The sequence below is a fragment of the Heterodontus francisci genome, chromosome 33, assembly GCF_036365525.1.
Source record: "Heterodontus francisci isolate sHetFra1 chromosome 33, sHetFra1.hap1, whole genome shotgun sequence".
Taxonomy (NCBI): Eukaryota; Metazoa; Chordata; class Chondrichthyes; order Heterodontiformes; family Heterodontidae; genus Heterodontus; species Heterodontus francisci.
This window is the reverse complement of record NC_090403.1, coordinates 58,897,792-58,924,520: the sequence shown is the minus strand read 5'-3', so window position 1 is coordinate 58,924,520 and position 26,729 is coordinate 58,897,792. Positions and strand designations below refer to the sequence as shown.

The window sequence follows — 26,729 nt, the reverse complement described above, 5'->3', positions numbered from 1 at the left end:
GTTTGGAGATACGCATAGCATGTCTCCTGAGCTGTACAAGTGAAGCACAAATAAGGTGCAAATGGCCAGTGGGTGTATGGGTGAGGCAAGGTTCCAAACTGTTGCACTGTCTTCGTGTTGAAGTAGTACACGCCTGTGAGGTAATGCACAATGCACCTGTTCAAACTGACTGTCCAGGAAGTATTTGTGGAAGTATACTGGCTGGACAGGCCTAGTATTTGATTTGAAATGGCAGAAGCTGTACACTGTGTTAACCAGTAGAAGATTGTGTGACCGCGCAAGTTGTTTGTTATTTGATGCATGCTGTTACAGCAGCTGACCAGAATTGTTTGTATTATAATTGAGCATGCTTCTCTTCACAGGAGGTCAGCAAAGTCGAGGAGCCGGAGCCCAGTGTACGCGAGGCATTCGCGGTCCCGCAGTAAACACAGGCAATCTCGATCACGAAGTCGACACTCGAGTATTTCACCAAGCCGGTTTACCCTCAAGTCGAGCCTCGGTGCTGAGCTGAGCAAAACCAAGAGGGCAAGAGCTGCCGTGGCTGCCAAGTCCAGCGTGAAAGACTCAAAAGAGCCTAAAGTGTCAGCTGGGAGCGTCTGTAAAACAAGTGCTCACAGTGTCGGTTCCAGCGGCTCAGCCTCTGTGGCGGCACTTAAAGATGTGAAGAAATTGACTAAAATAATAAAGTGCGAGAAACCACCTTCACCCATTGAAACCTCAAGCACAGTGACTGTGAAGATAGAGAAAGAAATTGCTGAGATGGTCCCAGAGATAAAAGAAACGACTGAAATATTAGAGGATAACCCAGTGCTCTCACCATTGGCGAAAGAGTCTAAATCACCAGTGGTGAAATGTGAGTTGGGAACACCGAAGGAGAAGAGTCTGCCACCATTACCAAACGAAAGCAATCTGGAGAAACCTCCGCTTCCTCCTTCAGGCTCCGCTCCTCCACCATTACCTCCCCAATCTCCCCCGGTAACACTGCCACCGGCCCCAGTACAACCACCACCTCCCCTACCACCAGTGGCTCTTAACCAGTCTCAACCTCTGCCAGAAATTCTGACTGAACCGCCACCAATAACTACAGTGCAAATTCCGCAGCTCCCTGTACCATTGTCGTTACCATTGCCACCAGTACCGATACCTGTACCTGTATTGGCTCCTGCACCAGTCTTGACCCACTCACCAACTGTCTCTCAGCAACTGCCATCACGGACCACAGTGTTGGGCAGTGCACTCCCCATGCCACCGATGCTGAACTCAGTAATGCCCTTACTGACTTCAACACTGCCACCACTGCCATTGCCTCCACTCCTTCCTGGGGAGGATGATATGGAAAGGTAAGAAATTTGTGTCAAGGAATGTTGGATTAAACATTACTGCATTAATGTCAGAATCAGGCATGGGTTTATTCTAAAAGATTTTGCTGATTGTCATCCCGGAACTGACCGCAGTTCCAAGATTGTTCCTTTTCCTCAGTGTCTGTCAGCACAATTGCAAAGAAGTGTTATGGTCTGGAAAAACTCCTGGAATTATCTTACATGTTTTGGGAATGATCTGTACTTACCCCAGGAATGATCTGTACACAATCCCGGAATGATCTTTACGTGCTTTGGGAATGATCTGAATACACTCCTGGAATGATCTGTACAAATTCTAGAAATGATCTATACATGCTTCGGGAATGATCTGTACACGCTCTGGGAATGCTCTGTACACGCTCTGGGAATGATCTGTACACACTCTGGGAATGATCTGTACACACTCTGGGAATGCTCTGTACACGCTCTGGGAATGCTCTGTACACGCTCTGGGAATGATCTGTACACGCCCCTGGTATGGTCTGTACACGCCCCTGGTATGGTCTGTACACGCCCCTGGTATGGTCTGTACACACTCCTGGTATGGTCTGTACACACTCCTGGTATGATCTGTAGCTTCTCTGCCTGCTTTGAGAAAGTCGAACTGCTTGTTTAAAGTAACAGAAAAAAGCTCTGTGGTTTTGCAGCACTGTGATTGCCCTGCCTCCTCCTCAGGTCAATACTTCTACCTGTCCATTTGCACACAGGCCAGGATGCCGGTGCTGCTAATGTGTCTTTGACTGGGTTCCATTATTGGTTAACCTCATCTGTGGAGCTCGTCAGCTCTCTAGAGATGTTCCAATACATTTTGATTTATCTCACTCTCATACGACACAATGCTGTGTTTGGACTGATCTAAGGTGGAGTGTACACCTTTGACCCAGACCTGGGATTCTGTGCTTGATTGTGTTTAATCCTCTCTCTGCCCTGTTTCTAAAAGGAGATGGCATTTATCAGAATGAATGCAGTGGACTGGTAGGTCAGTTTATAATGAGCAGTCTGAAATCAGGAAATAAACCCAGAGCAGACAGCAACAACAGATTGTATGTTGAGATGGGAGAGAGCAGAAATTAAATGTGATAAACACTCATCTCTGTGCAGTCAGCCAGGAAAAGGGTGCAGCCAACTGCCCCAAAAAAAGATTACATGTGTATTTAGAAAAAAAAATCCAACCTGATAAAACAAGCCCCGGGGTCACATCGGAAATAGATGTTTAAAAGCTGGGTGTAGAAACAGAACACACCAGATTCCTCTTGGGGCAGGGTTACCCTTTAATTCTTGTAAAGTTATATATGAACGTGAATAGTAATTTTCTGTTTAGCTGTTACTAGCTGCTCCCAGAACTTCACCAGAGCTGTGCATTGCTCTTTGAGAGCAATGTGCAACTATCAGGCCTCCTTAAACAGGGCAAGAAACACAGAGGTTCTAACATAGGTGGAGGGAGAGCCTGTGCATAACACAGGCAGAGAGAGAGAACCTGTGCATAACAGAGAGTGAGAGCCTGTGCATAACACAGGCAGAGAGAGAGAACCTGTGCATAACAGAGAGAGAGAGAGCCTGTGCATAACACGGGCAGAGAGAGAGAGAGCCTGTGCATAACACGGGCAGAGAGAGAGAGAGCCTGTGCATAACACGGGCAGAGAGAGAGAGAGAGCCTGTGCATAACACGGGCAGAGAGAGAGAGAGCCTGTGCATAACACGGGCAGAGAGAGAGAGAGCCTGCGCATAACATGGGCAGAGAGAGAGAGAGCCTGCGCATAACATGGGCAGAGAGAGAGAGAGCCTGCGCATAACACGGGCAGAGAGAGAGCCTGCGCATAACACGGGCAGAGAGAGAGAGAGCCTGCGCATAACACGGGCAGAGAGAGAGAGAGCCTGTGCATAACGCGGGCAGAGAGAGAGAGAGCCTGTGCATAACGCGGGCAGAGAGAGAGAGAGCCTGCGCATAACACGGGCAGAGAGAGAGAGAGCCTGCGCATAACACAGGCAGAGAGAGAGAACCTGTGCATAACAGAGAGAGAGAGCCTGTACATAACACGGGCAGAGAGAGAGAGAGCCTGTGCATAACACGGGCAGAGAGAGAGAGAGCCTGTGCATAACACGAGCAGAGAGAGAGAGAGCCTGTGCATAACACGGGCAGAGAGAGAGAGAGCCTGTGCATAACACGGGCAGAGAGAGAGAGAGCCTGCGCATAACACGGGCAGAGAGAGAGCCTGCGCATAACACGGGCAGAGAGAGAGAGAGAGCCTGCGCATAACACGGGCAGAGAGAGAGAGAGCCTGTGCATAACACAGGCAGAGAGAGAGAACCTGTGCATAACAGAGAGAGAGAGCCTGTGCATAACACGGGCAGAGAGAGAGAGAGCCTGCGCATAACACGGGCAGAGAGAGAGCCTGTGCATAACACGGGCAGAGAGAGAGAGAGCCTGTGCATAACACGGGCAGAGAGAGAGAGAGCCTGCGCGTAGCGCGGGTAGAGAGAGAGAGAGAGAGCCTGCGCATAACACGGGCAGAGAGAGAGAGAGCCTGCGCATAGCGCGGGCAGAGAGAGAGAGAGCCTGCGCATAGCGCGGGCAGAGAGAGAGCCTGTGCGTAGTGCGGGCGGAGGGAGAGACTGTGCGTAGTGCGGGCGGAGGGAGAGACTGTGCGTAGCGCGGGTGGTGGGGCAGGAGCAGCCCAGAGGGTGAAAGACCTTTCCCGAAACACCTTTCCCTGATGTGATGGAATTCTGTATGTATTCGTACTGTGCTCCCCACATCCCCATCCCCTGCTGCCGCTTCCCCGTTACATCCCCCCAGGTGCTCTGCATTCTCGGTGCTGTTACGACCAGGTGAGAATGGTGTCTAGGGGTCCCTTTTAGCCTTCACCTGCTCTTATTGTAACAGGGTTTAATTTTAAACACACTGTTGTGAGCTCCCCCTTGGTGAATCCTTGTTCGCCACTTTCCAATCATAAGGCAAAGAAATGAGCCCAACCAGGTTTTCTCCGGTTTAAAGAAGAAAAGTGAAATTTATAGAACCTTAAACTGTAATTCGGTTAACGCCTACGGATACACGCTGCGCCCCACGCCAGCATGCATATGCGGTACGCACATGTAAATGGAGACAGAAAAGAGCAGAAGAAAATTAAAGTAAAAAAGTTTGAGTCCTTGATTGTAGGTAGTCTTACTTTTCGTTGGGGCCCAATATTCTTCTTAAACCTTTTTCACTGTAGGAGACTTTTCTCTCTTGGGGTTCATGTGTCTTCAGTGGGTCTTCAGTTCCATGAGAAGGAGATGGGAGCAGACAGGAGAGAGATCTTTTCAATCCAGGAGCAAACATTTTTCTGCTTCACTCTGTGGTAGGTTCAAATTCAAACAGCCAGTCATGTGACTAAACTGGTCGGACCTCCACTTCTGTGTATTGGGGAAGCAGGGACTGGGTTCTTTGTTCCAGCACTGTCTGCTAGCATGCAGAAAAGGTCTTTCTGGTGAGGGGCCTGGCAATTCCTTGTGATAGGCCCTCTTTTCTTCCCAGAACCAATTTTAAGTTTTAATGTTCATGTGGCGAAATATGTGTCTCATTCTTGGCAGGTGGGAGGGCTTGCCTGACAGTACTGTAATACTTTTTCTATTTCAGCCCTAAGGAGATCCAGCATATAAAACCTGCCAGGAAAGACAGAGACCAAAGAACACGGCATTTACTGGCAGACCTCCCACTCCCACCAGAACTGCCTGGGACAGATCCCTCGCCGCCAGATTCCCCGGAGCAGAAGACACCACCTCTGCCTCAACCGGTCCTTAAAAAGAGGCCCAAGTAAGAATATCAGAGGAAATGCGAGTTTAGTTAAACATCTCATTGATCCCGGGCTAGTGCCTGCCTTTGTTTTCTGAAACGAACTTTCTGTAATTTGTTGCTCAGGCAGCTGGGAGTTGGATTGATTCTTAAAGGTAGAAGTAGCATGGGTTCCATGCAGATTATGACCATGAATCAGACTGTGGTATAATGCTGCCCTGATCTGCACATTGCAAGATCCCTTCAACACCAGCAAAACTGAGCAATAATATTGGAGGTGGAATGCCAGGACAGTATTGCAGAAACCCTGTGTGGGGAACGGTGCTGTCTACACTCTGATTTCACCACCCCTTTTTTCTATTGACTCCAGTCACTCAGCTGCTGAAAACAGTTCACTTCCATCAAGACAGGTCCTGGATACCCCAGGTACAGACTCGCAGGGCCTGCCTATGAGAGTCAGTGTCTGTGGAACTGTCCCCCAGTGAGAGTCAGTATGTGTGGAACTGTCCCCCGGTGAGAGTCAGTGTCTGTGGAACTGTACCCCAGTGAGAATCAGTGTCTGTGGAACTGTCCCCCAGTGAGAGTCAGTGTCTGTGGAACTGTCCCCCAGTGAGAGTCAGTGTCTGTGGAACTGTCCCCCAGTGAGAGTCAGTGTGTGTGGACCTGTACCCCAGTGAGTGTCAGTGTGTGTGGAACTGTACCCCAGTGAGTGTCCGTGCGTGTGGAACTGTACCCCAGTGAGTGTCAGTGCGTGTGGAACTGTACCCCAGTGAGTGTCAGTGCGTGTGGAACTGTACCCCAGTGAGAGTCAGTGCGTGTGGAACTGTACCCCAGTGAGAGTCAGTGTGTGTGGAACTGTACCCCAGTGAGAGTCAGGGCGTGTGGAACTGTACCCCAGTGAGAGTCAGTGTGTGTGGAACTGTACCCCAGTGAGAGTCAGTGTGTGTGGAACTGTACCCCAGTGAGTGTCAGTGTGTGTGGACCTGTACCCCAGTGAGTGTCAGTGTGTGTGGACCTGTACCCCAGTGAGTGTCAGTGTGTGTGGACCTGTACCCCAGTGAGTGTCAGTGTGTGTGGACCTGTACCCCAGTGAGAGTCAGTGTGTGTGGAACTGTACCCCAGTGAGAGTCGGTGTGTGTGGAACTGTACCCCAGTGAGAGTCACTGTGTGTGGAACTGTACCCCAGTGAGAGTCAGTGGGTGTGGAACTGTCCCCCAGTGAGAGTCAGTGTCTGTGGAACTGTCCCCCAGTGAGAGTCAGTGTCTGTGGAACTGTCCCCCAGTGAGAGTCAGTGTCTGTGGAACTGTACGCCAGTGAGAGTCAGTGTCTGTGGAACTGTACCCCAGTGAGAGTCAGTGTCTGTGGAACTGTACCCCAGTGAGAGTCAGTGTCTGTGGGACTGTCCCCCAAATACAGTCAGTGTGTGTGGAACTGTACCCCAGTGAGAGTCAGTGTCTGATTGTAAAAGTTTTGACAGGTATGTGAAGAGAATACGATTAGTGAAGACAAATGTATGTCCCTTACAGTCAGAAACAGGGGAATTTATTACGTGGAACAAAGAAATGGCTGACCAACTAAATGCATACTTGGGTTCTGTCTTCACAAAGGAGGACACAAATATCATACCAGAAATGTTGGGGAACGCAGGGTTTAGTGAGAGAGAGGAACTGAAGGAAATCAGTATTAGTAGAGAAATGGTGTTGGGGAAATTGATGGGATTGAAGGCCGATAAATCCCCAGGGCCTGATGGTCTGCATCCCAGAGTACTTAAGGAAGTGGCCCTAGAAATAGTGGATGTATTGGTGGTCATCTTCCAAGATTCTGTAGACTCTGGAACAGTTCCTACAGATTGGAAGGTAGCTAATGTAACCCCACTATTTAAAAAGGAACGTAGAGAGAAAGCAGGGAATTATAGACCAGTCAGCCTGATGCGGTAGTGGGGAAAATTCTACAATCCATTATCAAAGATTTTATAGCAGAGCACTTGGAGAACAGTGGTAGAATCAGGCATGGTCAGCATGGATTTACGAAAGGGAAATCATGCTTGACAAATGTACTAGAATTCTTCAAGGATGTAACTAGTAGAGTTGATGAGGGAGAGCCAGTGGATGTGGTTTATTTGGACTTTCAGAAGGCTTTCGACAAAGTCTCACATAAGAGATTAGCGTGTAAAATTAAAGCGCTTGGGATTGGGGGTAGTGTATTGCGATGGATAGAAAATTGGTTGGTGGACAGGAAACAAAGAGTAGGGATAAATGGGTCTTTTTCCGAATGGCAGGCAGTGACTAGTGGGGTACCACAGGGATTGGTGCTAGGACCCCAGCTATTCACAATATATATTAATGATTTAGATGAGGGAACTAAATGTAATATTTCCAAATTTGCAGATGACACAAAACTGGGTGGGAGGGTCAGTTGTGAGGAGGATGCAGAGAGGCTTCAGGGTGATTTGGACAAGTTGAGTGAATGGGCTAATGCATGGCAGATGCAGTATAATGTGGATAAATGTGAGGTTATCCACTTTGGTAGCAAAAGCAGGAAGGCAGATTATTATCTGAATGGCTATAAACTGAAAGAGGGGAATATGCAACGAGACCTGGGTGTTCTCGTACACCAGTCGCTGAAGGTAAGCATGCAGGTCCAACAGGCGGTAAAAAAGACAAATGGTATGTTGGCCTTCATAGCGAGAGGATTTGAGTACAGGAGCAGGGATGTCTTGCTACAATTATACAGGGCCTTGGTGAGGCCACACCTGGAATATTGTGTGCAGTTTTGGTCTCCTTATCTGAGGAAGGATGCTCTTGCTATAGAGGGAATGCAGTGAAGGTTTACCAGACTGATTCCTGGGATGGTGGGACTGACTTATGAGGAGAGATTGAGTCGGTTAGGATTATATTCGCTGGAGTTCAGAAGAGTGAGGGGGGATCTCATAGAAACCTATAAAGGTCTAACAGGACATGACAGGGTAGATGCAGGAAGGATGTTCCTGATGGTGGGAGAGTCCAGAACCAGGGGTTAGAGTCCAAAGATACGGGGTAAACCTTTCAGGACTGAGATGAGGAGAAATTTCTTCACCCAGAGAGTGGTGAACCTGCGGAATTCGCTACCACAGAAAGCAGTTGAGGCCAAAACATTGTATGTTTTCAAGAAGGAGTCAGGTATAGCTCTTGGGTTTAAAGGGATCAAAGGATATGGGGCGAAAGCGGGAACAGGTTACTGAGTTGGATGATCAACCATGATCATAATGAATGGCGGAGCAGGCTCGAAGGGCCGAATGGCCTACTCCTGCTCCTATTTTCTATGTTTCTGTGGAACTGTACCCAAGTGAGAGTCAGTGTGTATGGGACTGTACCCGTGTGACAGACAGTGTCTATGGGAATGCACACGGTGAGAGTCAGCATTTGTGGAATTGTACCCGAGTGAGAGCTAGTGTCTGTGGAACTGTACCCCAGTGACAGTCAATGTGTGCGGAACTGTACCAAGTGAGAGTCATTGTGTGTGGAACTGTACCCCAGTGAGAGTCAGTGTCTGTGGGACTGCACCCTGGTGAGAGTCAGCATTTGTGGAACTGTACCCGAGTGAGAGTCAGTGTCTGTGGGACTGTACCCAATGAGAGTCAGTGTGTGTGGGACTGTACCCCAGTGACAGTCAATGTGTGCGGAACTGTACCGAGTGAGAGTCAGTGTGTGTGGAACTGCACCCCAGTGAGAGTCAGTGTGTGTGGAACTGTACCCCAGTGAGTGTTAGTGAGAGTCAGTGTCTGTGGAACTGTACCCCGGTGAGAATCAGTGGCTATGGGACTGTACCCCGGTGAGAGTCAGTGGCTATGGGACTGTACCCCGGTGAGAGTCAGTGTCTGTGGGACTGTACCCCGGTGAGAGTCAGTGGCTATGGGACTGTACCCCAGTGAGAGTCAGTGTCTGTGGGACTGTACCCCGGTGAGAGTCAGTGTCTGTGGGACTGTACCCCAGTGAGAGTCAGTGTCTGTGGGACTGTACTCCAGTGAAAGTCTGGCTATTGGACTGTACCCCGGTGAGAACAAAGAACAAAGAAAATTACAGCACAGGAACAGGCCCTTTGGCCCTCCAAGCCTGCGCCGATCCAGATCCTCTATCTAAACCTGTCGCCTATTTTCTAAAGGTCTGTATCTCTTTGCTTCCTGCCCATTCATGTATCTGTCTAGATACATCTTAAAAGACGCTATCGTGCCCGCGTCTACCACCTCCGCTGGCAACGCGTTCCAGGCATCCACCACCCTCTGCGTAAAGAACTTTCCACGCATATCCCCCCTAAACTTTTCCCCTCTCACTTTGAACTCGTGACCCCTAGTAATTGAATCCCCCACTCTGGGGAAAAAGCTTCTTGCTATCCACCCTGTCTATACCTCTCATGATTTTGTACACCTCAATCAGGTCCCCCCTCAACCTCCGTCTTTCTAATGAAAATAATCCTAATCTACTCAACCTCTCTTCATAGCTAGCACCCTCCATACCAGGCAACATCCTGGTGAACCTCCTCTGCACCCTTTCCAAAGCATCTACATCCTTTTGGTAATGTGGCGACCAGAACTGCACGCAGTATTCCAAATGTGGCCGAACCAAAGTCCTATACAACTGTAACATGACCTGCCAACTCTTGTACTCAATACACCGTCCGATGAAGGAAAGCATGCCGTATGCCTTCTTGACCACTCTATTGACCTGCGTTGCCACCTTCAGGGAACAATGGACCTGAACACCCAAATTTCTCTGTACATCAATTTTCCCCAGGACTTTTCCATTTACTGTATAGTTCACTCTTGAATTGGATCTTCCAAAATGCATCACCTCGCATTTGCCCGGATTGAACTCCATCTGCCATTTCTCTGCCCAACTTTCCAATCTATCTCTGTCAGTGTCTGTGGGACTGTACCTCGGTGAGAGTCAGTGGCTATGGGACTGTACCCCAGTGAGAGTTGGTGGCTATGGGACTGTACCCCGGTGGGAGTCAGTGTGTGTGTAACTACCGCAGTCTGAGGCAAAACCATCAGAAGGAATGGGGATAATATTGGATACACCGCTGTTGAAGGGAGGGTTTATTGCTCAATGTGCTGATTTGTTAATATTGCCACTCATACCTTTAACTTTTTAAAGAATCTGTTGTCCCCGCTATGGTGAGAAAAAGGAGACTGAGAGCGACTGGGGCAAGCGGTGTGTGGATAAATTTGACATCATTGGAATCACTGGTGAAGGGACTTATGGGCAAGTTTACAAGGCTAAGGATAAGGACACAGGTAATTGATGATTTCAGAAACTTTCTGACATACGGAGCATTGTATTTTATAGAGGAAATTGCTGTTTTAATGTTCAAGATTTTTGATTTCTATTCCTTTGTTTTTCTGGGTGGGAAATGACATCTCGAGTGTTAGTGTGGTGACAGATCCATTGTGTCTGCCATCATCAGTCAGCTGCTTGTTGCTGTAGGTTGGGTGCATCTCTCTGAGTCACCCAGCCTGCTCTCCTTTTGATCACCTTTTGTAGAAAAGGTGAACTAGCAAAGTCTTTCATTCTGAACTACCAGCCCTGTTAAGTGTCTGGGCTGGCTGCAGCAATGGCTTGCCACTGCCACTTGACCTCCTCGCACTTGGATTTGGATCCCCTGTGTCTGGATTAATCCATGATGCAGTGCAGTCCCCAACACTTAAAAGACCCATGTTTAAAATGGGCAGTTGCTTATATTGGGCAAAAGGCGATAATCATTATTTGCATTAATTTCAATTTCAGTGTTGCCGTTTAAAGCATTTTAAGCCCTCCATTTATTTCGGACAGATAAAGCAGCTGTTCCTACTCAGTAGTTCACACCTCATTAGGGTGCACTGAATACAAAAACAACCATAAGGAAATAACACGTAGTTAATGTTTAGTTACTTTTCTGTCTTTAAGACCTTCTAATCCCCCTCTAAATGATATGAGGTTACAGCTTGTTGTTACGGCCAGGTGAGGAGGGGGTCTCAGGCTCCCCTCTTGCCCTTCCTCTTATTTAACTGCAACAAGCTTTGTTCCTTTTAAACAGTGGCTCTGCTTACCATCTCTGTGAGTGTTTTACCTTTTACCTTTACTGTGATTGGTTCTTTCACAATTGTACAGGTTTTCTCGAGTTTAAACAAGAAAGAGGTAAATTTATTATACTTTACACTCTAATCCTGATTTAAAAATACTTAAAAAAAAAAAGCATTGCACATTCACATGAGGATCACACACACACAAATAGATTACAGAGGGCAAAATAGATTTGGTGGTTGGATTAAAGTCCAGAATAAATGGAACTTAAATACACAGTCTGTAAAGTGGATGATCCAGTAATCCTCCAACTGAAGCTGTATTCTTGAAGTCCTCGCTGGTCAAAGTGCACTTTGTGGTTGGCCTGCTTTGCTCAGGGTTTTCTTGAAGGCAGAATTTAGTTGGCTCTCTTCCCCTGGTCTCTGGCTGTAGCAGTCTGTAGGCTTGGAGGGGCCAAAGTCGCAGACAGTTTTCAAACTTGATGTTTTCTGGGGAGAGAGAGAGAGAAAGGGAAGCCCACGGCTTTCTCTGCTACTGCAGTCTCTGTTTCTGCTTGGCTCTTTGTCCAAAGGAAACAAAACCAGCATCCCCTGAGATGGACAGATGGTTGCATGGCTGCTTCAGGTTTTCTGGAACCTTCTAATGAAATTCAAGGTTAGGAATTGGCTCCACATGCTCTCGGATGCCAGTTTACACTTGGAGGGTATTTGCTCTTTTAAAGTCAATACATTAAGATTGCCTCGACTGTCATGCTAATGAAGCCATTTTAGGTAATTCAGTCACTTAGAGCAAGCCATTGTTCTGGGTCCGTGCTGCTCAAACCTCTGGCTCCAGGTGGGTCTTTTGATTATGCAAAGGTGTTTCAGATGCAAATTGCGGTGGCCATCTTGTTTGCCAGTTTTTTTTAAGTTAACTGCAAGATTTTCTCCATTAATAATCTAATGTAAGTTTCCAACCAATGAAATTAATATATAATAAAAGCAAAATTCTGCGGATGCTGGAAATATGAAATAAAAACAAGAAATGCTGGAATATTTCCAGCATTTCTTGTTTAAATTAATATTCTTATTTGGCATATAGGGTTTTCTTGACATTGCACTAATCACAGACTGCAGTTTAAATGAAACTAGTCCAGTTTATTCAATAGCGATATACAGCATTCTTGTACAATTACACCGTACTGTAACAGCATTACACCAGTCATTGCATATCGTGGGCAATTCAGGTTCATACAAGTGCGCCCGCTATAAGCAGTAGGAACTGTATTTACTCTGTGACTGGCTACTCAGATAATGGAGACTCTTTCTCTTCTGATAGGTGAGATGGTTGCTCTTAAAAAGGTACGACTGGATAATGAAAAGGAGGGATTTCCCATCACAGCCATTCGAGAAATCAAGATCCTTCGTCAGCTTAACCACACCAGTGTGGTCAACATGAAGGAGATTGTGACAGACAAACAAGATGCATTGGACTTCAAAAAAGATAAAGGTATATTAATAGATAAAAGTAAAAACTTGACACTTCCTCACAGCCTTTTTCCTATAAGAACTCCATCCCATTCTCCCAGGTTCTCCATTTCTGATGCATCTGTTCTGATGATGCAACCTTCCACAACAGCGCTTCTGACATGCCTTCCTTTTTCCTCAACCAAGGATTCCCCCCACTGTGGTTGAGAGGGCCCTCAACCGTGTCCGACCTATTTCCCACACTTCTGCCCTCACCCCTTCCCCTCCCTCCCAGAATGACGACAGGGTTTCCCTTGTCCTCAGTTTCCACCCCATCAGCCTCCACATCCAAAGGATCATCATCTGCCATTTCTGCCACCTCCAGCATGATGCCACACATCTTCCCTTCCCCTCCATCATCAGCAATTCCGAAGGGATTGTTCCCTCTGCGACACCCTGGTCCACACCTCCATCACCCCTGACACCTCGTCCCGTTCCCACAGCATTTTCCCATGCAATTGCAGGAGGTGTAATACCTGCCCTTTTACCTCATCTCTCCTCACCATCCAAGGCCCCAAACTCTTCTTGCAGGTGAAGCAGCGATTTACTTGTACTTGGTTCAATTTAGTGTACTCTATTCGCTGCTCACAATGCGGTCGCCTCTCCGAAAGCATGATCCCGAGCTTCCGGTTGCTTGCCTTTTCAACCCACCCTCCTGCTCTCTGTCCTTGGCCTGCTGCAGTGTTCCAGTGAACATCAACGCAAGCGCGAGGAACAGCACCTGATCTTTCGCTTAGGCACTCTACAGCCTTGCGGACTGAACATTGAGTTCAATAATTTCAGCGCATGATTGACCTTATTTTTAAAAATATATATTTTTTTAATTTTCTTTTTTAACCATGTGCCTGTTTTTCATGTGGACAGAGCTGCTCATTATTCTGATGTCCTGATGGACTTCATCCTTGGGTTTTAATAGAAGTAGCTAGTGAGATAGTTGATGCATTGGTTTTGATTTTCCAAAGTTCCCAAGATTCGGGGAAGGTTCCGTTAGATTGGAAAATAGCCAATGTAACTCCTTTATTCAAAAAGGGGGGTAGACAGAAAGCAGGAAACTGCAGGCCAGTTAGCTTAACATCTGTCATAGGGAAAATGTTAGAAGTTATTATTGAAGAAGTTATAGCAGGGCACCAGGTCACAGGCTTTGTCGAGTTACAGCCTCATTAATTTCTCCAGTACTTTTTCTTTACTAATATTCATTAAAGTTCCTCACTGTCACTAATCCCTTGATTCCCTCCTATTTCTGGTATGTTTTTGTGTCTTCTGCTGTGAAGACAAACTCAAAATATCTGCCAATTTCTTATTTCCCATTATAATGTTTACTTTTGCTACTCTGTTCCATTTTACATATCTGTAGAAGCTCTTACAATCTGTTTTTATATTTCTTGCTAGTTTACTCTCATATTCTATTTTCTCCCTTGTCATTTATTCTATTATTTTCTATTTATCTATTTATATTAATATTTATTATCTATTTATTTTTTGATCATCCTTAATTGATATCTAAAACTCTCCCAATCCTCAGGCTTACTACTGGTCTTGGCAATGTTATTAGCCTCTTTTAATCTAATACTATCCTGAATTTCTTTCATTATCCATGGATGAATCTCTTTTCCTGTAGAGCTTTTATTTCTCTATGAAATGTAGATTCGTTGGGAATTATGAAATATTTGTTCAAATGTTCACTATTATTCATCTACCGTCATACCTTTTAACTTAATTTCCCAATCTAACTTAGACAACTTGCCCCTTCTACCTATGTAATAGGCATCATTAAGTTCAATGCTCTCATTTCGAACTTGCACATATCACTCGCAATGTGAAATTTTATCATGTTATGATCAGTCTTTCCCAGAGGATCCCTTACTATCTAAGATTACTAATTAACCTTGTCTTATTACACAGAACAAGGTCTAAAATAGCCTCTTCCCTAGTTGGTTCCATGATGTATTGTTCTAGGAAACTGTCTCAATGCATTCCATGAACTAATCCTCCAAACTACTTTTGTCAATTTGATTTGTCCAATCTGTATGAAGATTAAAGTCCCCCACAATTATTGCATTACCTTTGCTTTAAGCTTCTCAATGTCTTGATTAATACTCTGTCCAACGGAATAGCTCCTAACTCTTGTTATGAATTTTTCACACATTCAGATAAAGTGCCTTTAGTTTCAACTTTTTACCATTTTTCCCTGATTTGACTTTTTTCACTGATGCATTATCACCGTCAAACTTTTTGTTCCTTCCTTTCGCTGTCTTATCTTTACCCTAATCGCTACACTGCTCTGTGGCCTTGAGTTTTCTCTTTTGATTTATAAATCTCCCCTCACTTGAACCCACTCCCTCCCCTGCTTTTTACTTTAAAGACCTATCTACAGCCCGTTTCACCATACGATTCACCAGGACACTGGTCCCAGCCCAGTTTACGTGGAGTCCATCCCAATGGAACAGCTCCCTCTTTCCCCAGTACTGATGCCAGTGATCCATGAATCGAAACCCCTGTTTCCCACACCACTCTTTAAGCCACACGTTCAACACTCTGATTTGTTTGACCTTATGCCAGTTTGCAAGTGGCTCAGGTAGTAATCCAGAGATTATTACTTTTGAGGTTCTGCATTTTAATTTGGGCTCCAGCTTCTCAAATGCCCTCAGCAGAACCTCATTACTTGTTCTACCTGTCTTGTTGGTTATTAGATGGATGATAACAACTGAATCCCCCCTCCCACTCCAAGTTCTTCTCCAGCTGCGAGGAAATGTCCTTAATCCAGGCACCGAACAGGCAGACATGACCTTTGGAACTCCCGGTTGTGGCTGCAGAGAACAGTGTCTTATCTCCCTGACTATACTGTCCCCTATCACCATATTCCTTTTCACTCCCCCAACTTGAATGGCTTCCTGCACTATGGTGCTGCGTTCTGTTTGCTCATCCGCCCTGCAAACTTTGCCGTAATCCACGCAGGCAGCAAGAACCTTGTACCTATTGGATAAGGGCAAAGGCTGAGGCTCCTCCAGCACTGCGTCTGGGGTCTGCTTATCTGCCAGACTCACAGTCACACCCTCCTGTCCCTGACCACCTACCAGACATGTACCATTTCCTATGGGGTGTGACTGCTGCCTGGAACAAAGTGTTCACACGGACATACGGATTAGGAGCAGGAGTCAGCCACTTGGCCCTTAGAGCCTGCTTCGCCATTCAGTAAGTTCATGGCTGAACTGATTACTCCACATTTCCACCTACCCCCGATAACCTTTCACCCCCTTGCTTATTAAGAATCTGTCTACCTCTGCCTTAAAAATATTCAAAGACTCTGCTTCCTCTGCCTCTGACGAGGAAGAGAATTCCAAAGACTCACGATCCTCGGAGAGAAAACATTTCTCCTCGTCTCTGTCTTAAATGGGCGACCCCTTATTTTTAAACAGTGACCCCTAGTTCTAGATTCTCCCAAAAGGGGAAACATCCTTTCCACATCCACCCTGTCAAAACCCCTCAGGATCTTATATGTTTCAATCAGGTCGCCTCTTACTCTTCTAACTTCCAGCAGATACATGCCTTTTTCCAACCTTTCCTCTTAAGACAGCCCGTCCATTCAAAGTATTAGTCTAGTAAACCTTCTCTGTACTGCCTCCAACACATTTACACCCTTCTTTAAGTAAGGAGGCCAGCACTGTATACAGTACTCCAGATAACCCCCCACCCACCCCACTACCCTCCGCTGATAGCCCGCAATATCTGCACCTCATACTACAGCTCAACAACTCTGAGCTGAAGTTTCTCAAGATGCAGGCACTTACTGTTGTCTAAGATTGTAATGCTCTTCACAAACTGCCACATGCTGCAGTTGCGGCACACTGCCTACACTGCCATCCCCGTATAACCTTGTTGTATTTGTTTAAATAATTCGTCTATATATTTAATCAAGCTTATAATCTTAGTCTTATAATAATTTACTTCCTATAGCTTATGTTCTAGGTAAACTAAATTAAATATTTAACTGTACTATGAGCCACTACAAGTATTGGAGGCAAAAAGCAGCACTTCTTTCCCCCTCTGCACCAAATTCCCACTTGCATCAAATTTCCAAGTTTTGCCCTCTGTTTGTGATGCATTCCATGTGTGATCACTCACTCAACCTGTTTGAAAAGTAATGCTGTGCAACTTGTGGGAGGATTGACCAGTTACCTGAGGTCACAATTGTGCTAGCAATGGCCAATGTTTGTCTTTGGGCCCAGAGTTTGTGTGGACTGTAGGGACCTGGGCTCAGTGACAAGGCCAGTAAGAAGCACCTTTGAAAAAGTATATCTGCTCATTATTGAAGACAAAGGACAGAGAACTTGAGTCATTTTACATTTTAAAAGTATGAATGTATATGAAGTTCACACCACCCGTACAATGTTGCAAGCTCAACACTGTCCACCTGTCTCCTGCCCACACCCATGAGAGAGAGAAACACTTAGGGAGATTACTCTCCGCATCACCGGCTAATCAAGTGAAATTCCTGGAGACCGGAGAACCTTTAACTTCTCAGAATTGTGACTAACTAACCGGGAATGTTTCTTTCTGGAACTTTTTGGGGATTCCGCCAACATCAAGGAAGGAATGAGCAGTTAATCCATTTTTTAAAATATTCATTTCTGGGATGTAGGCGTTGCTGGCTAGGCCTGTATTTATTGCCCATCCCTAATTGCCCTTGAACTGAGCGGCTTGCTCGGCCATTTCAGAGGGCATTTTAAGAGTTAACCACATTGCTGTGGTCTGCAGTCACATGTAGGCCAGACCAGGTAAGGACGGCAGGTTTCCTTCCCTAAAGGACATTAGTGAACCAGATGAGATTTTACAACAATCGACAATTGTTTGATGGCCACCATTAGACTAGTTTTTAATTCCAGATTTTTTTTATTAATTGAATTCAAATTTCACCATCTGTCATGGTGGAATTTGAACCATGTCCCCGGAGCATTAGCCTGGGCTCTAGATTACTAGTCCAGGGACATTACCACTACACCACTGCCTCCGCCTCATTTCTGATAGTGTTGGGTCAGGCACTGGGAGTACTCGCTGATCTGTTGTCATGGAATCTTTAATATGCAGCTGAGCAGTCATCAGATTTAATGTTGTGATCTGAACAATGGGCCGTTGCCAATATGATAATTCTAGGGACTGCATTGAGATCCTGTCTCAGATCATGGGCTCGAGTCCTGGAGTGGGGTTCGATCCTACAGTAATGGATTTACAGGGGTGAGTGATGCCAACTGAGCCAAGCTAACACTTAACGGGACCCATATTTTAAAATTTTAGCAGTAAGTGTTTGAGAATCCCACACTAAGTTAAGCAAGTAGTTTTCTCCCCTGCTTCCCTGTGCTGAGTAAATGACGACAGTAACCATTTGCTTGTTCGTGTTGTTCCCATCACTGATCTAACAGGGGCTTTCTACCTGGTCTTTGAGTACATGGACCATGATTTGATGGGTCTGCTGGAGTCAGGGCTGGTGCATTTCACTGAGGACCACATCAAATCCTTCATGAGGCAGCTGATGGATGGTCTGGATTACTGTCATAAAAAGAATTTCCTGCATCGTGACATTAAATGCTCCAACATCCTCCTCAACAACAGGTATGGGCGTGTGGAGCAAGTGAGGGGTGGGCTTAGTGTGGGGGGTTGGGGGATGTTGATGGGGTTATGGGGGTTAGAGTGGAGGAGGTGGGAGGGTTTTATTTTGGGGTCATGTGAGAGGGTCAGTGTGCAGGTGGGGGGGGGGGGGGTTGTTGGTTAGCATGGAAGATACTATCTCACTGGTTGTTCCCTTTATCCAGGGTGGGGTGGGGGCAAGGGGGTTAAGTTTTGTGGGGGAGGGGGATGGGGTTTAGTTTGTGGGGGGGAATGGGGTTTAGTTTGCGCGGGGGGGAGATGGGGTTTAGTTTGCGCGGGGGGGAGATGGGGTTTAGTTTGCGCGGGGGGGAGATGGGGTTTAGTTTGTGGGGGGGAATGGGGTTTAGTATGGAAGCTGCTATCTTACTGATTGTTCTCTTTATCCAGTGGACAGATCAAGCTGGCAGATTTTGGTTTGGCACGATTGTACAACTCGGAGGAGAGGTGAGTTGCACAAATAGTTTTATATTCATTCACTATGTGCAGGTTCCCAACCACAGCACCACGGTGTGAGAGAGAGTAGGACCTGAGAATGTGGATCTGGTTATATCGCTGTGTGAAAGCATAGGATATTTTCCATGGGTTGTTGGATTTTACATAATGGTATTAATTTAATCGGGGCCCACAGAGATAGCCAAACAACCACTTTGCACCACAACTTGGGGAAGAGTGTCTTAGGACAATGCTTGTGAGCATTTCACAGGACCTGTGCTCTTGTCACCTGCTGCCTGATGCTGTTCAGTTGAGCTGAATGTGCTGAGCAAATTTATCCTTAATGTCTGTACTTCCTTGTATCCTCTACGTATCTTTGACATGGAGACTTACAGGTCGTTCAAGACTTCTTAAAAAAAGCCTTGCATTAATATACCCTGTTGATGCCCCTGCTACTGGATACAATATCCAGCCCCACCCACCTGTGGCTGCAGTGTGTACTATCTACAAGATGAAATGCAGCAACTCACCAAGTTTCTTCCACTGCACCTCCAAACCCCACCACCTCAATTCCGAGGAGGACAATAACACCGTCATGGGAACACCATCCTGCCTTGGGCATACACAATTAATCATTCATTGTCGCTGGGTCAAATACCTGTAATCCCCAAGTCAACACCATTAGCACAAGGGCTGCAGTGGTTCATGGAAAAGGGATCAGTAACTATAAATGTGGCAGCAACGTCCCAAAAATGTGTTGAATAAGCAGCCAGTTTGTTTTTGTTGTCTTGGTTGAAGAAGGTACCAGGATAACTACGTGCAAATATCATTGAGGTATTTTTAACAGCAACTGTGGGAGTGGTGAAAGTCTTCTCCGAGGTTGCAATGAGTAAATTCTCTTGAAGGAATATTGCCTAAATTCTTCTCACCGACCACCCCAAGCTGGACTGGAATGTGACAGGATGTGATTCGTGATCTGCAGTGGGGCCTCACTATTCACTGCATTTATAAATGATTGAGATGAAGGAAGAGAGAGCCATTTATCTAAGTTTGCAGCTGACACTAAGTTAGTGACACTGTAAATACTGTGGATGGGAGCAGAAAGTTGCAAAGGGACATTGATAGATTGAGTGAGTAACCAAAAATGTGGCACATGGAGTTCAATGTGGGAAAGTGTGAGGTCATCCACTGTGGATCTAAGATAGCTGAGAGTATTTTCTAAATGGTGAGAAGTTAGGAACTATGGGGAAACTCACGCGCATGTCATATTCATTGTTCATTTTGACTTGGTTATGCTTAAGTTCATTGTTGCCAATGTAGGCAGAGTTATACTGAAATTAGTAAACGGTCCCTGAGGTTAGTAGAGTTATACTGAAATTAGTAAACTGTCATTAAGATTGGTAAAGTGTCGGTGGGGCTGACTGAGTTCTGATGAGATAGTTGGTGTTGGCAGCCATTACCAGTTCTCACTTCTCCTCTTTGTGTTACTAAATAGCCGAGCAGACCGTGTCTGCTGAGAACAGACAATATAGTGCTGGACCAAAGACTGTGAGCCTCCAGGGCCAGGCGGCAGTTTTTGGTTCCTCAAGTCCTCTGTGAAGTTTGAGGCTAAAGTGATGGGTGGGTTGGGGCTGGAAGCTAAAACTCTGTGCCCCGGACACTAACCTTTGGGGATCAGCATTAAATAAGCATTGTCTGCACAGTGGAGACAGGGAGCCACTTGCGGATCCTTTGAAACCTTCTCACGGACCCCTAGGGGGCTGTTGACCCTGGTTGAGAACCCTTGGCTTGTTTTCTCTTGAATATAGAAAATTAAGGGGTGATTTAATTGAGATGCTTAAGATCATCAAAGGAGTCTCTAGGGTCGAAAGAGAGACACTATTTCCTCTAGTGGAGGGAGTCCAGAACAAATGAGACTAACCTTAAAATTAGAGCTAGGCCATTCAGGGGTGATGTAAGGAAGCACTTCTTCACGCAAAGGGTAGTGAAAATCGAGAACTCTCCACTACCCCTCCACAATCTTCCTAAATAAAAAGCTGTTGAAGCTGGGGGTCAATTGAAAATTTCAGAACTGAAATGAAGTGTCCACGCACACTCCACGGTCATAGATCCTCAGACTAGCTGCAGTGTTCCTGCTGCTGCTCCAGTTTAGATCAACTACCTCGGAACTGAACCTTGGCCAGTGGTGGATACTGACACATGCAGATAAAAGCAGAAGTTTCCCAACCTGTATTACGACTGTCTGATGACAGCTACGTTGCAGGCCAGATGCAGGTTAGCTGCCCACATTAATCTGATAAGCTCCACCTGGATCAGTGAATTGTCCATTTCCCACACTCCAGCTGTGAGTCAGATCACTGAATTAAAACCCAAATAACTTGGATTTTGGGGTCAGTGTTTTGCTATGGCTGCTCAGAAGTGTATCATTTTTGCCTGAACTTGTTGGGAGATTAACCTTTGCTGTTCATTGTAAGCCAAAAACCTAAAGTTGGAAGCTGTGCCTCAGCTGCTAACATGAAACACAGTGTGACATTTGCTGCACTCTGACATATTTATAGATGTCACAGCTTCTGTGATGTAAACTAGCCTCATATTAAATAAACATTGGGATTGATTCAGGGCAGATTCACAGTTGCACCTGCCTCATGTCACAGGATGGTTACTCCACATGGGAACAGTATGGGAGAGTCTGCAGGCAAAGGAGCAGCAAGTGGCCATGTAAATGCGGCACTCAGGGAAACCTCATTAAAAACTTAGGAAATGTTCTGAGTCTGTCAAATTAAATTTTCACTGCACTGAAGGCTGCTGAGGTCCTGAGCCTCCACCCACTTTGCACCTGGGTTTTCACCAAAAACCTACAATGTTTCAGTGGTCTGACCCTGACTGGAGCATTTGTGATGGTGACTAATCTTCTTTGGCTTCCATGTCTCGAGAGACAATGGGTAAGCGCCTAGAGGTGGTCAGTGGTTTGTGAAGCAGCGCCTGGAGTGGCTGTAAAGGCTAATTCTAGAGTGACAGACTCTTCCACAAGCGCTGTAGATAAAACTGGTTGTCGGGGCTGTTACACAGTTGACTCTCTCATTACGCATCTGTCTTTTTTCCTGCCAACAACTAAGTCTCTTCGACTCGCCACTCTTTAGCCCCGCCATGTGACTCATATACCATCCACAAAACCCAGACAGCACTCTGCTCCTGCTGTGCCCCAGTTGACCTCGGATTGCGCACCGGTTATGCTCTGATTGTATTCTGGTTATACGCGGATTATGCTGGAATTATGCTGGGATTGTCGGATTTTAGTACATTTCTGGCGATGGGCAGTGCACATTGGTCTCTTTGTGCTTTGAACTTTGTGGAGTCAGCATTGATGTAGAATGTTGCTTCTTTGTTCGGTGTGATACACCTCAATGCTCCAACTTTGTTTCCTAGCCGTCCATACACTAACAAAGTCATCACACTGTGGTACCGCCCACCGGAACTGCTGCTGGGGGAGGAGCGATACTCTCCGGCCATCGATGTTTGGAGCTGTGGGTAAGTGGGATGTTTGTGGTACTGAGGATCGTACATGTATTAAATTTACAGGTCAGCTTAATTGATAAAATTTCAATTGAGGTAAGTGAATTAATAAGAGTAGTAGCACAGTGCAAGTCTAGAGGTATTAATTAAAATTAATAATTTAAATAAGGTACTAACTATTATAAACGAGGAATAGAAATTTTTTCTTACACCATGGATGGGCAGCTAAGACCTGTTGTTTGCAATTGATGTGCCATGTGCGAACTTCAGGACCCTTCATGTATCTTGGGCAACCACATGTGTAGGAAGTGCCTCCAGCTGCTCGAGCTCAAGACTTCCGAGCTTGAAGGGCAGCTGCGGAGCATCAGGAAAGCTGAGACTTCCCTGGATCATATGTTCCAGGAGGCAGTCACCGCACAGACAGTGAGAGTTCAAGATAATAGCTGGGTGGCCAACCGGAAGAGTTGGAAGAGGCAGGAGGTGTAAGGTCTTCAGGGTGTGTGCCACTCTCAAACCAGTACTCAGCTTCTGGAAGTGACCACACCTTGAAGGAGTGCAGTCTGGACCATGGCACCAGTGGGCAAGGGACTGCATAGGAGAGAACAGCAAAGAGTAGAAATATATTTGTTATAGGTGATTCCATAGTTAAAAGGACAGACAAGCATTTCTGTAACCGTCATCATGTGGTGTGTTGCCTCCCTGATGCCTGTGTAAGGGACATCACGGAGAGGGTGCAGAATATTCTGCAAGGGGACGGAGGGGAGTGAGCCAGAAGTTGTGGTAGACATCGGTACTAATGAAGAAGATAGAAAGACAGACTTGCATTTATGTAGCGCCTTTCATGACCACCGGACATCCCAAAGCGCTTTACCACCAATGGAGTACTTTTGCAGTGCAGTCAATGTTGTAATGTAGGAAATGTTGTCACTGTTATAATGTAGAGAGGGCAAGTATTGAGGTCCCATGGTCAGATTTTCAGGAGCTAGGAAGGAAATTAAAGAGTAGGAACTCGAAGGTAGTAATCTCTGGATTACTCCCAGTGCCACATGTTAGCAAGAGGAGAAATAGGAAGTTAGAGAGGATCAATGCGTGGCTTGAAGTATGGTACAGGAGAGAGGGCTTCAGATTCTTGAGACCAGTTCTGAGACAAGAGACACCTATTCAAAAGGGACAGGTTGCACCTCAACAGGGCTGGGACCAATGTCCTTGTAGGGACATTCATTAGTGTGGTTGGGGAGGGTTTAAACTAAATTGGCAGGGGGATGGGCACCAGCATATAGAAATAGAAAAGAGGAATAAGGTGCATAAAGAAGTGAGTGTTCGATAGTACTAGAGAAAGAAGTAGTACCATATTAAATAGGACCAGACTAGGAACGACTACAAGGAATATAAAGACAGGTTTGAATCCATGTATATAAAAACTGAAAGTGTGGTGAATAAAGTTGGTGAGCTACACGCACAAGTGGCTGTGTGGGTATATGATGTATTTCCAATAACGGAAACATGGCTTAAAAATGAAGAATGGGAGCTTATTATTCAAGAATACAAAGTGTTCAGAAATGATAGGGAAGGAAAAAGGGGAGGTTGGGTAGCAGTACTGATTAGGGAAGATAGCGCTGTGTTGGAAAAGGAGGATATCCTTGAGGGGGCAAAGACAGACAGAATCCATTTGGTTAGAGTTGAGAAGCAAAAAGGGGATGATCACACTACTGGGGGTATTCTATAGGCCTTCAAATAATGAGAGAGAGAGATAGAGGAGCAAATGTGCAGGGAAGTGGCAGAGATGTGCAAGAACTATAGAGTGGTGATATTGGGGGACTTTAATTACCCAAATATCAATTGGGTAATATTAGAGTCAAGGGTAAGGATGGGGAGGAATTTCTGAAATGTGTTCAGGAGAACTTCCTTGACCAGTATGTTCTTGGTCCAACTAGGAAGGAGGTATTGCTGGATCTGGTGCTGGGGAATGAGGTGGGACAAGTGGACCAAGTGTCTGTGGGGGAACACTTGGGTAAGAGTGATCATTGTATCATAAAGTTTAGACAAGTAATGGAGAAGAGCAAGGAACAATCAAAACTACAACTTCTAAATTGTAAGAGGGCTAACTTCAATGAGATGAGTGGGTATCTAGCCAGGATAAAATGGAACCAAATATTGACAGGAACAATTGTAATGGAACAATGGGTGATCATTAAGGAGGAGGTGTTTCAGGTACAGGCCAGGTACATTTCAACAAGGGTGAAAGGCAAGGAAACCAAAGCCAGGGCTCCTTGGATGACAAGGGAGATAGAGAATGTGATGAAACAAAAGAAGAGGGTGTATGATGCATATCAGGTGAATTCTTCAAGTGAGAACCAGGCCAAATACAATAAGTTTAGAGGAGAAATGAAGAGGAAATAAGACTGGCAAAGAAAGACTATGAAAATAGAATGGCAGTTAACATAAAATGGAATTATGTAATCTTCTACCAGCATGTATGTTGGAAGTGGGTATTAAGAGGTGGGGCGGGGCCAATTAGGGACAAGGAGGGTGATATATGCTTAGAGGCGCAGGACAAGGCTAAAATACTTAATGAGTACTTTGTATCAGTGTTTAGAAGAGGATGCTGACAAAATTTCAGTAGAAGCGGAGATAGTAGAGATAATGGATGGGGTGAAAATTGATAGGCAGGATGTACTGGAAAGGCTGGCTGTGCTTAGAGTGGATAAGTCACCTGGTCTGGATGGCTTGCACCCCAGGTTGCTAAAGGAAGTGGGAGTAGATATGGAGATAGCGGAAGGGCTTGCTATAATCTTCCAATCTTCCCTGAATATGGGGGAGGTGCCAGAGATTAGAGAGTGGAAAATGTGACACCCTTATTCAAGAAAAGGTGTAAGGACATTCCTAGAAACTGAAGGCCGGTTAGTTTAACATTAGTGGTGGGTAAGGTTTTAGAAACAATAATCAGGGAAAAAATGAACAGGCACTTGGTGAGGTTTGAGTTAATTAAGGAGAGTCAGCACAGATTTGGAAAAGGCAGATCGTGCTTGACTAATCTAATTGAATTTTTTATGAAATAACAGAGAAGGTTGATGAAGGAAAAGCAATGGGTGTTGTCTATCTGGATTTTAAGAAAGTGTTTGACAAAGTGCTAATAAAAGGCTGGTTAACAAAATTGAAGCTCAAGGATTAAGAGGGTCAGTGCCAGCTTGGATAAAAATTGGCTTAATAACAGAAAACAGCAAGTCGTAGTAAATAAAAGCAAAACACTGTAGATGCTGGAAATCTGAAATAAAAACAAAGCGCTGGAACCACTCAGCAGGTCTGGCAGCATCTGTGGAGAGAGAAGCAGAGTTAACGTTTCACAGACCTGAAACGTTAACTCTGCTTCTCCCTCCACAGATGCTGCCAGACCTGCTGAGTGTTCCCAGCATTTTCTATTTTTAAGTCGTAGTAAATAGTTGTTTTTCAGACTGGAGGATGGTGGACAGTGGTGTTCCCCAAGGGTCAGTGCTAGGATCACTGCTTTTTTGATATATAGAAATGACTTGGATATTGGAATACAGAGTAACATTTCAAAATTTGCTGATGGCACTATACTTGGAGGAGTGGCAGACAGTGAGGATGATACCAATCAACTGCAATAGGACATAGATAGGCTAGCAGAATGGGCAGACAAATGGCAGATGAAATTTAATACAGAGAAGTGTGAGCTTCTGCATTTTGGCAGAAGGGATAGGGAGAGGCAATATAGACTAAATGACACAATTTTAAAGCATGTACAGGGACAGAGGGAGCTGGGGGTTCATGTGCATAGATCTTTGAGGGTGGCAGGATGTATTGAGTTAGTAGTTAGCAAAGCACATATGGGATTTTGGACTTCATAGATGGAGGTATTGAGTATAAAGGCAGGGAAGTTATGCTGAACCGTTATAAAGTTCTGATTCAGACCCAACTGGAGAATTGCATCCAGTCTGGTCACCACACTTCAGGAAGGATGTGAGGGTCCTTGAGAGGGTGCAGAGGAGATTTATCAGAATGGTTCCAGGAATGAGGGATTTTAGCTACAGGGTTAGGTTGGAGAAACTGGGGTTGTTCTCCTTGGAGCGAAGGAAATTGAGGGGAGAGTTGATTGAGGTGTACAAGATTATGATAGGTTTAGATAATGTAGACAGAGAAAAGCTGCTCCCTTTATCTGATGGTACAAGGATCAGGGAACACAGGTTTAAGATTTTGGGCAAGAGGTGCAGGAAGATATGAGGAAGAACATTGTTAACGCAGTGAGCGGTAATAACCTGGAGCACTCTGTCTATGTGGGTGTTGGAAGCAAAGATGATGAATGATTTTAGAAGGAAATTGGATGGACACTTGGGATAGAGCGGGGAATGGGACTCATTGGATTGCTCTACAGAGAGCCAGCATGGACTCGATGGGCCAAGTTGCCTTTTCCTGTGCCTCTAGAATTCTATGTCACTCAGATAAATGC

The 26,729-nt window shown here is 45.6% G+C and overlaps 1 protein-coding gene across 1 annotated transcript in view; it reads left to right on the top strand.

Annotated features, from left to right (window-relative positions):
- The first annotated feature begins 300 nt into the window (after positions 1 to 300).
- cdk12 (cyclin dependent kinase 12) overlaps positions 301 to 26,729 on the top strand; it is a 41,758-nt gene continuing 15,329 nt past the window's right edge. The window contains exons 1-7 of the mRNA XM_068013082.1: positions 301 to 1,340; positions 4,978 to 5,154; positions 10,266 to 10,405; positions 12,489 to 12,659; positions 18,094 to 18,283; positions 18,707 to 18,763; positions 22,178 to 22,279. Of these exons, the coding sequence (XP_067869183.1) occupies positions 301 to 1,340; positions 4,978 to 5,154; positions 10,266 to 10,405; positions 12,489 to 12,659; positions 18,094 to 18,283; positions 18,707 to 18,763; positions 22,178 to 22,279 (1,877 nt within the window). The remainder of the gene's footprint in view (positions 1,341 to 4,977; positions 5,155 to 10,265; positions 10,406 to 12,488; positions 12,660 to 18,093; positions 18,284 to 18,706; positions 18,764 to 22,177; positions 22,280 to 26,729) is intronic.